General features: G+C 37.2%; 2 protein-coding genes across 4 annotated transcripts in view; one reads left to right on the top strand and one right to left on the bottom strand.

Annotated features, from left to right (window-relative positions):
* Positions 1-2665: 2665 nt before the first annotated feature.
* On the top strand, positions 2666-7629 carry RBIS (ribosomal biogenesis factor). 2 transcript variants are annotated; one of them, XM_032316362.1, is made up of 4 exons: positions 2666-2769; positions 4912-5028; positions 7089-7205; positions 7496-7629. In XM_032316362.1, exons 2-4 carry the CDS (start codon positions 4915-4917, stop codon positions 7565-7567), a joined length of 303 nt encoding a protein of 100 aa, XP_032172253.1. In that variant the 5' UTR covers positions 2666-2769; positions 4912-4914; the 3' UTR covers positions 7568-7629. The 2 variants fall into 2 exon arrangements, with proteins under 2 accessions (XP_032172253.1, XP_032172252.1); XM_032316361.1 differs by having other exon boundaries at positions 7479-7629.
* A 388-nt stretch (positions 7630-8017) lies between these two features.
* The window catches only part of E2F5 (E2F transcription factor 5), a 29031-nt gene continuing 20271 nt past the window's right edge, over positions 8018-16777 (bottom strand). Inside the window, exons 3-8 of one of the 2 annotated variants that reach the window (XM_032316359.1) lie at positions 16043-16204; positions 14516-14559; positions 13003-13067; positions 12194-12461; positions 9762-9809; positions 8018-8401 (exon numbers count right to left, since the gene is read on the bottom strand). In XM_032316359.1, coding sequence (XP_032172250.1) covers positions 8292-8401; positions 9762-9809; positions 12194-12461; positions 13003-13067; positions 14516-14559; positions 16043-16204 — 697 coding nt within the window. In that variant the 3' untranslated portion in view covers positions 8018-8291. The remainder of the gene's footprint in view (positions 8402-9761; positions 9810-12193; positions 12462-13002; positions 13068-14515; positions 14560-16042; positions 16205-16777) is intronic. The other variant, XM_032316360.1, reaches the window with a different exon arrangement.

The raw sequence follows: 16777 nt of genomic DNA, 5'->3' as shown, positions 1-16777 counted from the left end.
CAAATCATGAGGAAACAGAAAAACTCCCAGTTATGAAACATTCTACAAAATAGACTTATTTTTTAACGTGTCAAACTATTGTGACTGAATGAAACTGAGCAGTGGGGAGAATAAAGTTGAATCAGTGAAATAAGTTTATCATAAAGTATCATCTATACAAGCCTGGTTTTATTCCAATAAAGGGCTATGAGATTTGTTATGAATGGTTTGCAATTACTTATTGTGCTCTCATTTTTCTCTTCTCCCTAACTATCCCTGTTCACTTGTTGAACTGCTTTCAAGACCATTCTTTGAGGACCAGATCTGTTACAGAACTCTGCATTGCTGAGTGTCAACAGGAAAACTACAGTTTCTCAAAAATGTTTTCTCTACTTATGATTTAATTGATCTTTAAGGTTGTTAGAAACACTGGAAATGTATTTGCATGTATTTTTAAAGATTAGAAAACTTGAAGTTATTTTTTCTTTATATATGATTTATTTGGTTCATAAGTAAATGACTTTCAGAAAATTAATGCAATCCTTTCTTTTGTCCTAGCAATATCCTATGCTCTCATACTTTGTATTTTATGAACTCTGCACAACACTCCTGTGAAGTAGGTTGGACAGGAGTAAAGACTCTTTCATGTACAAATGATTTTTTAAAAATTAACTCAAGACAATTTAAGCCAATAAAACAATGTTTTTGCTTAGGTAACTGAAAAGTCTAAGGATAGATCTTTCTCCCATCTATGGCTGAATCTAAAGACTCAAATCACATCATCAGTGTCCAGCATTCTATTGTTCAGGTCTGTTCTCTTTTATAGACACTAAATGCAGGAGATAGCATTCTTTACCAGCTCTAGCTGAAAAATCTTTAGAGGAGGACTGTAATTATCAGCTCATCCAGGACCACTTAATGGGAGAAGAATTGTTCCCTGGAAAGGATTCTGAGCAGAAAATGGATGTTCTCTGGGGTGAACATATCCTCTGAATGGTCATGTACATATGGGAAAGGGAAGCACAGAGAAATAAAGTAACTTTTTCATAATTACACTACTGTTGGTGAGAAAGGTAAACCAGAAATCTATGATGCCTCACTTACACTTCAGATAATACCTCTGCATTTGCCTATATAACCATGCTATTTCTTTGGTGCATATGTCTTTATTTAACCATTTCAAAACAACAACAACAACAAAAAACAGGCCCATAAATTTTTGTGAATACTATAATGTCATTCCATCTATTTCTTTGTCTTCCATATATGCATCAATAACTTCACATTCAAGGAACCATACTTCTACCTGCTTTATTTGCTTCAATATTTGTGGATGACTCAGGCCCAGTAAAAGGATCTGATGATGATTTTCTGTAGCTTCAGCTTTATTTTGGTTTTGCTCCAAACATTATGGGCATTTTATACCAGCATTTTAAGGTGTTTTTAAAAAGTCAATCTTAGAATACAAAATTGGAACAAACATACGTTGCCAGGTAATTATTCCTCTTTCCTCCATATATGCCCTACTTTTTTGTGATAGACATAAACACAATTACACGATTTACTGTAAAAGTGCCTTATCTTCCTATAAGGAGGCCAGTGGCTGATTTGGAGGGAAGAAAATTTGAGCCAGGGCCAACCCACACAGATCCTAGTTTGGTTTTGTCCACTACTAGTTTTGTAGACACCAGCCAGCAGCTTCAAATATGAGCCTTAGTAGTGTCTTCCTTGAAAAAGGGAGTGGTATTATGGCCTTATTTTGACACTTAGAATGTAGACTAAATTCTTATAATAAACGGATATATGTAAATACGTCTACATTTGTTTAAAATCTGGCTTTCCTATGAACTCATCAAAATAAGTTCAGAGATGCATGAAAACTGTTACTTTAATGTAAAACTCCTCTTGGTGGAATTGAGTCAATTTTCTAGAAAAACTCAAAATGTCTTCATTGAGAAATACAAATTCACAACCAGAAGGCAAAAAAAAAAAAAAAAAAAGTTTCTCAGTTTCTCCTCGTTCCCTGACACTTGTTTTCTTTTTATATTTTCTTGTGCCTGAGCTGTACTGTTAGCAATACTCTTTTTGAAGGAAAAGGGAAAAGCATGGCATCTTCTCGTTCATTACAAACGTTCTCTTCGGACTTAGCTCCCCATCCCTCCCAGCCACAAGGTTCTCCGCCCGCCCTGGACTGCCCCGACGCCAACCAGAGGCGCGCAGCGCCACCTCCTGGGAGTGTGGGCAGATCCAGCCGGGAATCTGCGGCTGAGGGCCCACGGGGTGACGGACTTCTCGGCTCGGAACCTCAGAAACGCCTCAGTGCTTTCTGTACACATCCTACCCACCGGGGAAATCCAGACTTGGCCGCATGTCTAACGCCCTTAGCTCGCCGGAGCCCAGTTTTGGTCCTCAATACTGCCTAAAGTAAGGGATGCTCTCTTGGGGCGGGTTTTCCCAGGGTGGGTGGAACTTCGCCCTAGGCGGGGAGGAGGAGGGCTTCCCTACGTTTAAAAGATACTTTAGAGAGTTAGCCCTGTGGGCGGGGCTACGTTACGAGGGTGGGAACCCGCTTGGGAGCGGAAATACGTTTGGCGGGCGGGGCTTCGTGTAGTCAGGTCGGAGCTCTGTGGGTGGGACTCCGCTCGGTGGGTGGGGCTTCACCCGGTGGGCGGAACTACGGCCTGTGGGAAGAATTTTGACTGGCTCCTTTCCTCCCCGGAACTTCCGGAAGATCCTGTGGGTGTAGATGGCGTCACCCGGAGCGTGAGTTGTTGCACGAGGATATTGAAGGTACGGTGAGAGGTTAATAGACTATTTGGCAGGCTGGCGTGTAGTTTTCGGGGCTCAGGGCAGGACGGGTGGGTCTCGTGTCAGTGAGGCCCGAAGGCTGGGCTCGGTCGCGGTCGGCCTCAAGCAATCCTAGTGGGCAGCGGGCCTGCGGGCCCAGGCCTGAAACCCTGGTGCCTTTTGAGCCTTAAGCCCTTGTCAGGGTACCAGTTTTTCGTTGTGTCTCTTGTCATCCCAGTTTTCACGTTGCTCTCAGAATTTCAATATTCGCGCAGGCCCCCAAGGTATTCCCTTCCCCACGAACCTTTCTCAAGTCCCCAACTCTGGTGGACTTATCCCTCTTGTGTCCCAATTGTATGCTTCCTCTGGCAAGACGAATCATGTGTCTGGGTTTGTATCACATACATGTATATATATATCACTTTTTGTCTATCTGTCACTTTTATACCACACCTGGCACATTCTAAATTGTTATTAATGAATACTACATAAATGACGGGATTTGGGTTACTGTTGGAAGGATCTTAGATTATTTAATTGCAGGGATATGATGTGTATTTTCTAATTCCTCTGTAGTAATCAGGAATTTCCTACTGTGCTCATGTTTGTTTGTTTTAGGTAGGAGTACCATTGGTGTTTGTAAGCATTGTTGTCTCTGAGTAGTTTACTGAAGCTAGACACTGAAGGAGGATATACATTTCAGTGGAGAGATACAAGTTGAGCAAAGGAAAGAAAGGAGGAATATGCAAAGTATCTTTGGAGAGCAGTGAGTAAACTGGGATGGGTGTGTACAGAGAGGCGGCAGGTTATGTTTGACATATTTATCTTAGGTTTGGGGTTCCGGCAGTAATATACCAGGACAAACCACCCTGCCCCTAATGCATTGTTAGAGTCAAAGTTTTTAATATTGGGATGGTTCATCACATAGCACAAGGCATAGACTTGAATGCACTTGACTTAAGCCAGGGGTTGGCAATCTTTCTGAATGGGCCAGATGTTTGTGAAATAAATAAATAAATATTGGGCTTTGTGGACCACAGTTGTAGCAGGGAGGTAGCCACAGACAGTACATAATCAAATGGACATAGCTGTGTTTTACAACTTTACTTAGAGACAGGTGCCTGACGAATTTGGTCCATTGGTATAGTCTGCCAGTCTGTGGTCTAACCAAGTAGACCTAGGGACTACAGCAGTAATCCAATCCTGAAGTAGTCAGTACTGCATGATGTTTATTTATACATGAGAAGCCATATCACATAATTTTAACTCTGGATCTAGTCTTTCCGGCTTTGAATCCTGTCACTTCTTGATTAATGACAGTATGACATTGGGCAAATTAACCTCTTTGCATCAGTTTTATTTGTAAAATGGGGATAATAGTACACCCCACAAAATGTTGTGCAGAGTAAATTAAAGCATATAAAATGTTCACATAGTGGTTATACACATTATAAGCTCAACAAATCTTAATATATTTTTTTAAATTTTCCTCATATTCATTGTTAAAGCAGATTTAAGACATGTTTTTAAGGTAGAATTTACAGACGCAGTGAGTGTTTAGCTACAGAGCAAAGAAAGTATGTAAAGTTTCAAGACAAGAGCCATTCACATAAAGGTGATATGGAAGTTGTGAAGGTAATTTAAGGTAGGAAGTTAGGATTAAGGACTTATTTTGAAGAAGTGTACATAGGAGAGAAAGTGAGGCAAGTGAAAAGGAGTGAAAAAGGAGAAAGCAGACAGGAGTCCATCCTAAAGCAGGATGATAGGAACCAGAATGGTAAAGTAGTATGTCAACTAGCAGGATGGATGGTGATAGTTAACATTGTCAGATGCTGCAAAGACCTGAGAAGGCGATTGTGTTGATAGTATTAACAAATTCAGCCAGCAGAAATTAACGTGGTACTTCCTGTGGGCAAGGTATTACAGATAAAAGAATTAGATACATACTCTGCACTCAAACAGCAGAAAACCTAGTAGTGACTAAAGATATGGAAATAATTTAATACATGCAGGAACTTTAAAAAAAATCAGGAATAAAATGGAGTTTTTTAGACTAAATTGGTAGCTTTACTATAAAAACTTAAGTTGATTTATAGTTCATAAATGTGGGCAACTTAATTGAGCTCCTTTTCTTTTTTTACCTAGACAATGGCTAAGAACAAACTAAGAGGGCAGAAGTCCAGGAATGTATTTCATATAGCCAGCCAAAAAAACTTTAAGTCTAAAAACAAAGCAAAACCAGTTACCACTAACCTTAAGAAGGTAAGTATTAGCTAAGCACTCTGACTTTATTGTTTACAAGCAAAGCATAGTTGTAAAGCCCCTGGAAAACTGAATGCTATTATTTAAAACCGGTTCTTAGCCTTTCTCACAAAGGAAAGATGATTTTAAACATTTATTTAAAAAAGAGTGAAAAAAAAATTACCTCCCTTTCTTGATGTGGATGTATGAAAAAAAAAAAAAAAGGCACTTTAATTGCAAATGCATGAGGCTCCAAAGAACAGTTTCTGGTTTGTTTTGTTTTTTTAAAGATTATCAAAATAAGTTTTAAAAGCTTTATCAGAGCATAGAAACAAAAACCATGGTATGAGAAACAGTTCTTATCTCTGAACTCAAATATATTCAAGAACCTCTTAACAGAAGCAAGACAGAAAATGCTGGTCAGCACCCATTCTTTTTCTCCTCCGTGTGATTCTTACCTCCCTGAAGATATCTATAACTCAAACAAAAACCTATAAAATAAGATAGATATTTTCTTTCTTAAAATGCAAAATTTGAAAAGAAAGGAGTTTTCTTTTTTGTGTTTTGTTTTGTTTTTTCAAAATATTTGGGAAATGGGAAATTCCATTGAGATTAAGTAGATTCTTTAAGAAAATTCTTCAAAGAAATGTTTTCAAGTTTAAGTAGTAGGTGGAGTCAGCTTTCTAGGGCCTAGTAGTTGTCATAATAGTGATAGAAATGTAACATTTCATCTTTCAGTTTTCATGAACTATCTAAATTACGCTTTTTGATCAAGAATTTTTTTGACTTAGTAAATGCTATAAAGAAAATAAAGCTAGGTGATATGATACAGGTTGACATTGAAGCCAAGATCCAGATGATAAGGACCAAGTAATCTAAAGTTCTGTTAAGTGTTGGGAGCAGCATATTCTAGGCAGAGAGAAGCAAATACAAAGATCCCAAGCTAGGGGAAAACTTTGTGTATTTGATAGGAGATCATTTTGTTTGAATAGAAGTACTAGAAGCTTTATGTATGCTAAGGGAGAAATCTAAGAGAGGGAAATCTGGATAGGCAGGCTGGTTGCAGAAATAATCTAATAGTTTTCTCAGAAAGTGGCCTAACTTCCTAAGTGGAGGTTGTAAGATTGCCAGGTACTATATAAATGGAAAATTAAAGTTTGTGGTCATGAACTTAAAGTGAAGCCAACCAGTCAGTCACAATTTCCTCAGTTTTAGGCTCAGAAAAAGCTTTCAATTGACTTTAACTAGGTTGCCAAGCAGGTTTGATTAAGGGAAAGAAGAGAAGGAAAGCTAAGAGAGTATTAGGAAGGGATTGATCAACTAACGGTCATGGAATCTCTGGTGGCTAAAGGAAAAAGGATATGAAAATGTAAAAGAAAAATAGTGACATTGGTGGGAGACAGTTTCAGTAAGACTCAAGAACTGTTAATGTTAGCAAACAAAGTGAACTAGAGAAACAGGATGTGTGAAGTTACAAGTAATGATGTAGCCAGAAATAATCCATGTGAGTGAATGGATGAGGTAGGTAGTGAAAAAGAACCCTGAAATTGAAGAGCTGAGTTTTAAAGGAGAAATGGTTTGGGAACAGCAGCAAAGAACAAGAATATGACCCCTCCTCTTAGATTTAAAGGAGGAGTGCTGCAAAGGAAAATGTCCTCACGAGACCGGAAGGGATTTCCAATAAAGCAAGAATGTCAAGGAAGGATTCAGAGATAGAATGTTCAAGGAGAGTAAGTCATTTGATCGGATTGGGTTTCTCGTTTTACAATGAGAGATGATGGTACCATAGTCCTAGAAGGACTGTACCTAGGTACCTAGGTACCACAGGACTGTGGTCATGTATTTAGTGTGCCTATACCAATTCTACATATGAGGTATGACCACATAATTCTTATTTTTAAAAACACAACCTTTTGTCTAAAATTTCCCAATAAAACCATAAGAATTTTTGTGTGAATTTTCCCCACAAATGAGTAGGATTGTTGAATTTTTAGGTTTAACAAGGTTAAAGTAAAGTTGGATATATTTTATCATTAATGGTTATAAGATTGTAAATTAATGCCTTTTTTCTTTTTTAAAAGATAAACATTGTGAATAATGAAAAAGTTACCAGAGTGAATAAAGCTTTTGTAGATATACAAAAGGAACTTGCACATTTCTCAAAAGGCCTTTCCCTTGAACCTTTGCAGAAACAGCTGGTGAGTAGAAATCCGTTCCTTTACTTATTGTTAATAAGTTAAACTCCCAACTTTGTAAAGCCAGTAAGTTGAATGCAGTTTTTAGTATTTGGCTTTCTGCTATTCTTGGCCTTGTAGTATATACAGCATATTGAGTCATATTCAGACTAAAACATTGAGTCTGAATATGAGAATTTATTGTTTTACTTCCTATGACTAGAAGAAATTAAGTCAGATAATAATTATATACAAGTCATTTTTGTTCACTACTCTTATCTACATTTTAAAATACAGTGTTTTTTTCCCTTCAGATTCCTCAGCAGTGTCATGAAAACGAACCAGTTAATGTTGATGAAGCGACAAGATTAATGGCTCAGTTGTAATACACTGGAGATAATCAAGTACCCCAAAAAGACCAATAAATTAAATGTTTTATACAGTTTTATTTTTAAAAATCTTGTTAATGTACAGGCATTGGCACATTTTTAAAACAAACTACATAAAACAGATCTTTCCTATAATCTAGGAAAGTGGAATGTCAGAAGTCAACAAAATGTGATAAACTTAAAGTGCTAAAACAGAAGGCACTTCACAAAATCTGTTCACTGAAACAGTTAATATAATCCTACTTTACATCCTTCACTTTATAAGTGGCAGTGAATGTGTTTGGATAGGAGGACACACAAAAATACAGAGTTTCGTGGCAGTAAAAAAATACAAGACAAACAAGTGATGAGCCTTTGGCCAACTTTTTTTGTTTTTGATGGCCTTAAATCTATTTTAACCTTCCTCTCATAAGAGGAAAAACAAGAAGGATTCAGAATTGGAAGAAAAGCTGAAATCCCAGCATCTAATTACGTGAGGATGGAAGGGATTTATGGGTATTAAATCACCTTTTCCCCTGAAAAAAGCCTTTGTTTTTGTGGTTGAAAGAGCCCTTTGATTTTATGGTTGAAGTTTTGTGAAGTAAAAAAGAAAGTATTAGAGGACACTTCAGAATCAGTGAACTAAAAAGATGTTACATTCATTATTTTAAATACTTAGGTTATTAAGAAGTCTAAAATGTTACAGTTAGAGGTAGATAACAGTCCCAAGTTTCCATGGAATCTAATAATTTAGTATCTGGACATCAAACAGATCACAGACTCCTTCATTATCATCTAAATTAAAGTTGTAGTCATCTGCGGGGGTAGGAGAAAGCCGTAAGAGAGGAAACACTGCAAGCAAAACAAATTCGGTGTTAAACACGGTTCTTACATATGGCTAATTATGTTTAACAAAATACTCCCACGTACATCTATCCAAATTAAATTACATATAAGACTGTTTTACAGTATATAACAGAAAAAGTAATAATGAAGTTAATGACTTGTATCTAGTGTGTAATTTGAAAGATTCTCATTTAAAGATAATTCATGCATGGGTATGCATAGTATAGCATGAGAAAAAGAAAATTTGTATTGGTTGAACTTGTCACACTAAAATATGTGCTTTAAAAACATTGGTCAGGGTGTCTAGGTGGCTCAGTGGGTTAAGCATCTGTCTTCAGCTCAGGTCATGATCCTGAGATCCAGCCCTGCATCCAGCTCCCTGCTCATCACCATGGAATCTGCTTCTCCCTCTCTCTTTGCCTCTCTCCCCATTCATGCTCATCCTCTTTCTCAAATAAATAAAATCTTAAAAAAAAAAAAATCAGTCAAACACTGTCCTCTGATCTGCTAAATAAGTTACTACTTTGTAAACAGAAGTAGGAACTGGACTTAATGAATTTGCTGATGTTCTGTTCCTACAGAAATGTTTAATCTCAAATAGCTACTGTACCATTTATTATTTAGCAGTTGCAGCTTCCTAGGTTTGGCTATGTTTGTTAGGAACCAGAACTGAATCCAAGAACTTACAGAAAGGTGAAGCTAAAAGAGCTATTAAAGTAATTACAAAAAAAAAAAATTTGTATTTTTTAGGATTTTTAAAAAATTATTTCAGATTTGGGGCACCTGAGAGGCTCAGTGGGTTAAAGCCTCTGCCTTCTGCTCAGGTCATGATCTCAGGGTCCTGGGATCAAGTCCCGCATCGGGCTCTCTGCTCTGCAGGGAGCCTGCTTCAACCCCTCTCTGCCTGCCATTCTGCCTACTTGTGATCTCTGCCTGTCAAATAAATAAAATGTTTTAAAAAATTATTTCAGATTAGATGACAATTTGGCTAATGTTAGTAATAGTTCAGGTACTTCACATTGGTAGCCTGAAGTTAGTCCTAGTGGGGTATTTACAAAACTGATATGTTATTTCACTCTTCTTGGCCAAATTCTTCAGATGTGTGAAGGGCTAGTGTGCTAACTAGAAATTTAGTTGGTGATGGTAGTAAGTATCCCCTTATGGGCCCTTTTTTCTCAAAATGCAGAAAAATTAAAATTCTGAAGGATGCCTACAATTTACTGTTCAGTGAGAGATTTTTCATAAATCATCATAGTATGTTAAGCAGTTAAAAAACATAGGTTCTGCATTTCTTTTAAATCTTAGGCCACTTACAAATTCTAGAAAAGCACTGATCTGTAAAATAGTAAAATTTTAAACTACTTACCATCAGAAGACATTAACTCATCAATGATATCTCCACTAATAGTACCTGCTGGAAACAGAAATGTGATAAAGTTTTGTTACATTTCTGTTCATATATTTTAATAGTAAAAGGCAGTTATATTTAAATGCAGGATATATATAACAGCATATATTTAAACAATTTAAAAAGCACCTTGATTAACATTTTTAAAATAAAAGAACTTTATCGAAAGATGCCTTTTTCATGAGTACCAACTCTGCTTGGCATTACTTTTTTTTTTTTTTCCAAAGATTTTATTTATTTATTTGACAGAGAGAGACCACAAGTAGGCAGAGAGAGGGGGAAACAGGCTCCCCGCTGAACAAAGAGCCCAATGTGGGGCTCGATCCCAGGACCCTGAGATCATGACCTGAGCTGAAGGCAGAGGCTTTAACCCACTGAGCCACCCAGGCACCCCATGCTTGGCATTACTTTTAAATGTCCAAACTCAAGATGTAGATCAAAGGACTCATCATCATTCTCCCAAAACCGACTCCTCAGTTTTACAAAGTCAGTGGTATAATTCTCCCAGCCACCCAACCTTAAAACTTCAACTTTCCATTGCTCCTGTTAAATTTATCTCCAGATCTCACATATCAAAGTTATTTCATACTTTGCGTAAACAGAGTTTCTCAAATCCTCTTTCCAATCTTGTTACCACCCATTTTAGCTTTAATGTTCTCTCCTGGCTGCATAACTGCACACATCAGATCTTCAATCTCCATTGCCTCTAATCCTTCTGCTTCCCAAAAGCATCTTCCCTGTGTTTCCTGTGCTCACCAGTGTACAGTTCTAAGTATGCTACTTCCCTGCTCACAAATCCTCATTGGCTTATGGGCTAAAGTCCCAACTCAGTCTGATATTTAAGGTTCTCTCTAATCTGTCCCCAAATTATTCTCTCTACTATTTCCAAATACAAAGCTATATACAGAAATTTTTTAATGCTTTGTGGAGGCCACTGTACTAATTGTGTTAAACCATGTAAAACTTGTCTGTCTTTATACATCCCCCATTAGATTATAATTAGATCATAAGCTTCTTAAGGAATACACTTGCACTGTGCACCCTCATTCCATACCTGAAAGTATAGAAATAGTTACAGAGGAAGTAAAGGAGGACAAGAAGCTGAGAAATACTATGTCCAATTCGATCTTTATAGCCTCATTCTTTTTTTTTTTTTTTAAGGTTTTATTTATTTTTTTTGACAGACAAGAGATCAGAAGTAGGCAGAGAAGCAGGCAGAGAAAGAGGGAGGAAGCAGGCTTCCTGCTGAGCAGAGAGCCTGATGTGGGGCTCGATCCCAGGACTCTGGAATCATGATCTGAGCCGAAGGCAGAGGCTTAACCCTCTGAGCCATGCAGGTGCCCCTGTAGCCTCATTCTTAACTACTGTGAACTCCCAGAGTAGTAAGACTTACACCACATTCCACTGAGACAAATGCCAAAGGTAAAAATAAACATGGGATTGTACACAATGTAGTTCTTAATGATCTGCATTATTACATCTAGACTGGCATGACTAAGTCATTCCTTCGGCAACCATTGAGAGAATACCTGCCATGGGCCTTTTATTTGGAATCAGTAAGGAGTTGCTAAATACCTAGACACGTAACCATGGAAAAAATTAAGTGCCCAAGGAAATTATTATAGTTTAGATGTTTATCCTATTCCTGATGCCCAGTTTTTAGAGTTTTAGTTACTTTCATTTCAGATTAAACAACCTGGGAAGGCAAGATCCCCAAAATTAAGGTTGAGACCTTTTTTCAACTTATAAAACTAAGCTTTCCAAATAAAAAGTATAACAATAAGGGATATGAAGAAAGGAGGCAAGCATCACTATACTGTACACCCATCTGATTTTTCTTAAAGGTAAATAGAACACATTTCAGACATTCATCCTAGAATGACTAAGAGAGAAAAGGGTCTTTCAAAGTAAACCTCTGATAAGAAAAAACAAAAAACCTTGACGTATGTAAATAATGAAAATGGGGAAAAATGAACAAATTTTAATTAATTCCAAATGTGAATCCTAAGGAAACTGCATGCATAGGCCCATTAACTATGTTTTCCTTGGTCACTGTTTATAATTGTACACAGTCATGGGCACATTATACTGCATTCAACTGTATGTGTCTGGATACACAACCAGATTGTATGTCTACGTTACCTAAGAAACAAATCCATAGTAGTATAATTAAAGGCAGGATCTGTTTTTAAATTTTCCTCATAATACCTGTCCCAGTGCTGAGCATGCAGGAGACACAAAATACTTAACTAAGCTTACCATTTTGCCTCCTGGGTTTGGTAATCGAGTGAGTAACCAGAGCTGACAAATTCAAAAAATCTCACCAACTTGTTTAATACGGTATTCATAGTCTCCCTTCTGACTTTTTAGAACAAAGGCTCTAGACCCACCTGATGATAAGTCTGTGGCTGGTGTTTGTTGAAGATTTTGGCTTCTTTCAGAGGCATGTTGCTCAGGCAGATTCTGAGTTGCTGTGTTGGATTTCTGTGGAGTCACTGGAGTGGAGGGCTGAGAGGAGGGTTGTGTGAGGTCATCAGGTGGGGGGACAGGAAAAACCACAGGCTTAGACGAACTGGACTCTTTATTTATAAGCAGCACGTGGATAGGTCCTGAATGACTCTTTAGATTGATCTGGTATTTCTTTTGTCCATTCTGACCCTTTAAAGTTATTGGGTATAAACAAATGAATAAATATTAAAATTTCCAACTACCTTGGAACATTAAAAATTAAGATAAAGCTATTAGGGACTAATTATTTTATAGCATAGAATTATATATAGCAGAGTCAATAAATGTCTGACTCAACTCGAAAATGTTTTGGGAAAGACCCAATTTAAAGCAAATCTGTTACTGTTGATATTGAAGTTGAACTTTTTCCTCAGGATTGTTATATCAGTTACAGATATAGTAATTTTAACTGATTTTTTAAAGAATAGTGACTGTTTATCATTGCTCATTCCTTGATATTTTCTAGATCAAAATCAAACTTAATAAAGCTTTTAATCAAAATGTTAAATAATTCAGTCACTTCTATAATCTTACTAAAGTCATCCAAATTCAGATACCAATACTTTCAGGAAGGAAACTTGAAAGCAGTAATTTGAAAGTGTTCACGCCCAGTTAGCTTCTTCAGCTAATAAGAAAACATTTGTCCCTCTTGAGACAGTAGATCAATTTTAAGGAAACTTATCCTACATACCATTTCTGGAATAGGTACCTCCAGCTGTGTCCCAGAAGGTGCCTGAATGGCCAAAAGTGTATCACCTGGTGAAAAGAATGGTTTTAAACTTTAGAAAATACTATTGATCTTGGAACATAGTGGCAAGAGTATGGGCTCTGGAGTCAGAATGCTTGGGTTTGAATCCCAGGTTAGGTGACCTTGGGCTTTGATTCCTAATTCTACAAAATGGGGAAAATACAATTTACTGCATAGATCTGAGGATTAGATGGGGTAATACATGTAATAGATCTTAGAAGAAGGTAAATACTCAGTGTTTGCTCTGTTACTCTCATTAACAAATTAAGATCAAGTGAATTTTGCTTTCATTCAGCCTTGTATAAGGTCTGAAATTCTTGAAACCTTTAGCCGCAAATAACATTGTCTACTTGAGATTTTTAAATTACTTAACTGACTAACGGTACTAGAGATTAGGTACCATACTGTGAAATCTTGAACTAAAGTGAACTGAATTTTTAAAGCTAAATCCTATAGCAGATTGTGTGGAGTTAAGGATTAAAAAAATACTTTCCCCAAACTTTCTTAGAAAGCTTAGGACAGGGGTCCCTGGGTGGCTCAGTCAGCTAAGCAACTGCCTTCAGCTCAGGTCATGATCCCAGAATGCTAAGACCAATCCCTACATGGGACTCCCTGCCTAGTGGGGAGCCTGCTTCTCTTGTTCTGCCCCTGCCCCACTCATGTCTGGTGTACTCCCTTCTCTCTCAAATAAATAAAATCTTAAAAAAAAAAAAAAAAAAAGGCAAGCAAGCTCAGGACATATGGTGGCAGACTAAAGCCGTAAGTCCACACATAGTGTCAACATAGTCTTAGAAAGCCAGATATCACTTGACAAGGTGCTTGGTAGATCTTTTTTATGTGCATAATATACAAGACCGTTTAACAAGCCATGCATAACTAAATATAAATATGTATACAATATTTCATTTTACTTGGGTTATGATTATGGGAATACAGCCCACCTCCTGCTATAGTTATTAATATACTGTATTATCCTTTCAAGGGGAAAACAGGGAGCAGGGGATGGAACAGGGTTAGGAATAATTGTGCTGGTTATACAATGGATTCACCTAACTCTGCCTTCATGCTTTCTTTGAGTTCATTTGTGACCAGCACACTTGCTGCACACAGTTTCGTAAACAGTGACGAGAACCATGTTTTGTTCAAATTTGGTCACTGACACTACAAATCTGTGACTTTGAGACTTGTTTAGTCTCTCTCTGACTTAGCTGCCCCTCTACCACACAGTTTACACCTACCAATGCAGTCAATGAAGTGAAAACTGAAAAGCAGTTATTGTCATGAGAACAGAAACAAAAGCAGCCTGTAACTACAGAGTACTGTAGGCTGACACAAAATGTCCACAGTTCCTGAAAATAATGACCTCGGGTGAGTGCCTGGGGAAAGCTGAATCACTCTACTCTAAATATGTCGATCAGAGGAAGAATGTTAGAACAAACTGACTAATGGTACTTACCATTAAAGCAATTACAGATGTCTTCGTGAGTTACATAGGAAAATGTACTGTCATAAGAGTTAAGGAACAATATGTATACCATGGTCTAGGCATTTAAGATAATAAATTGCCAGGCCAAAACAAAATGACCAAATGCATAAAGGTGCTGCCACATATGCTAAGATTGAAAAAAAAAAAAAAAAAAAGGTCTTCAGTTTGGAAAGGCAAAGACAAAGGTCCAAAGAGGAGTGCCCATCCTTTGCTCCGAGAAGAAATCACTTTCGATTTTCTGGGACATCTGAGGGCCTTTTAAGAGAAAGATGGAAAACAGTGCATATTGCTCATGGAGACAGACGGCTTCTGTAGGGGAAGGTATTGGTAGGGAAAAGCATGCCATTAGCAGTGGAGAGTGACCAAACTGAGAATTTCCCTGGGTCATGGTTTAGGGAATGGGAATGGCCAGATTCTTGGAATGCAGTGCAGCAAAGTCCAAGATCAACTAATTCAGTGGTTTCTGTATCTTGGGGCTCCATCAGGCACAGCTTGAAAATCCCATTGTTATCAAACTGTTAAGGAGCTTTGATCCATAGAAAGGAAATAGCAAATGAGATCATGGACTTATTCAACAAATTACAAAACACATAAAAAATTAATTGTATAGGGGTGCCTGGGTGGTTCAGTGGGTTAAGTGTCTGCCTTCGGCTCAGGTCATGATCTCGGGGTCCTGGGATCAAGCCCCACATTGGGTTCTCTGTTCAGCAGGGAGCCTGCTTCCCCCTTTCTTTCTGCCTGCCTCTCTGCCTACTTGTTATCTCTCTCTCTGTCAAATAAAATAAAATCTTAAAAAAAATTAATTGTATACATCAGTCGAAAATTCCTGAGAGGTGGTAGAAGATAAATGCCACCAAAAGGTTCGCTAAGAATGGAGGCAAGTTTACAAATCAAGAGAAACATTGGTATTTGAGAGAAAAGTGATTTTTAAGCAACACATGAAGTCTATCACTAATTTTTCCCCCACATAATATGATAAACACATAAGCCTTGATCTCCAACCTCAAGCATGTACTATCTTTGAGTTAATATTAGGCAGAAAGGTTCCTGGATTGATTGCAGGCCCATGATACTTTATTTTCAAGCCAAAATTAATTTTTTAAAACTTTGAGAGTTACTGAATTTTTGCTACTTCAGAACACTGAGCATAATTATTTAAATATACCTATGCATTTAACAATGACTTCTAATATTCAGAGACCCCTCCTAAGCCCACTTTAGCTAGCATATTGCATCCTATCAATGGTAGACTGAAAGTGGATAAACTTTTTTTTCTCAATACAACACATGAATAATGTTAACAGATGTATTATGTACTTTAAGAGGTAGAAACTTTTCAAATATCAGTAAAAATTACTAGAATGACTTTGTAAAATTAAAATGCTATGTTCACTTACAAAACTTTTCAAAACACTACAATAAAGTAACTATCTTCAGACTGGATAATACAGAAATACAAACTCTACGCCCCTATGGGTAACTTATTTAAAAGGATATCTATTATTAATGGAGTCGTCCATCACATTTTTGATGCTTTGCTGTAGCCACAACTTCTGCTGATCAAGTTCTCTTTCCTTCAGTTCCAGATCTTCAATTTCAGCTTTAAGATATCTTAATCTGTCTATGACTTCTTTAGTATTACAGCCAGCACCTACACCTCTTAAAAACATACAAGAATTAATAAAGCCAGTATCAGGCCCAGGTTAATATCACTTAATTTTTATAGTAATAAACACTGACTTAATTAGTAATTTTTCAAGACAAAAATTCCTTATAATCTCCTAAAAAAGCAAGCATTAAAATTCTTAGACAATCTAAACATCATACCTCTGAATATATTTGCTTAGAAAATTTGTTGTCAAGAACAACCAAATTACAAAAATTCTCAATGCTTTTGCCACACAGAAAAATGAAAATTTTTATAAAGTCCAAAAAAAGTTCTCGATATGTTCTAGAATGGTGTTTGTCATCTGAAAGGCCAGGCTGGCGACTGGCATCAAAAGGATGTCAAAGCTAAACAGTCCCACCTGGAAGTGCCATGACAGACCAAGATGCTGGTAAAATAAGTTGCGACCTTTTAATATTTTGGTGAGACTCTGGCTTTAAAACAAAACAAAACCAAAAACTAAGGCCAAAGAGGACATATCTGCAGAACAGAAAATATTTTTTACATTCGAACATACAACCATACAACAGCTAACAAATGACAATACGCATTTCAATCAACTACCA

The sequence above is a fragment of the Mustela erminea genome, chromosome 16 (assembly GCF_009829155.1).
Source record: "Mustela erminea isolate mMusErm1 chromosome 16, mMusErm1.Pri, whole genome shotgun sequence".
Classification (NCBI taxonomy): domain Eukaryota; kingdom Metazoa; phylum Chordata; class Mammalia; order Carnivora; family Mustelidae; genus Mustela; species Mustela erminea.
The sequence above is the reverse complement of the archived record's forward strand: the minus strand, read 5'-3'. Positions and strand labels throughout refer to the sequence as shown.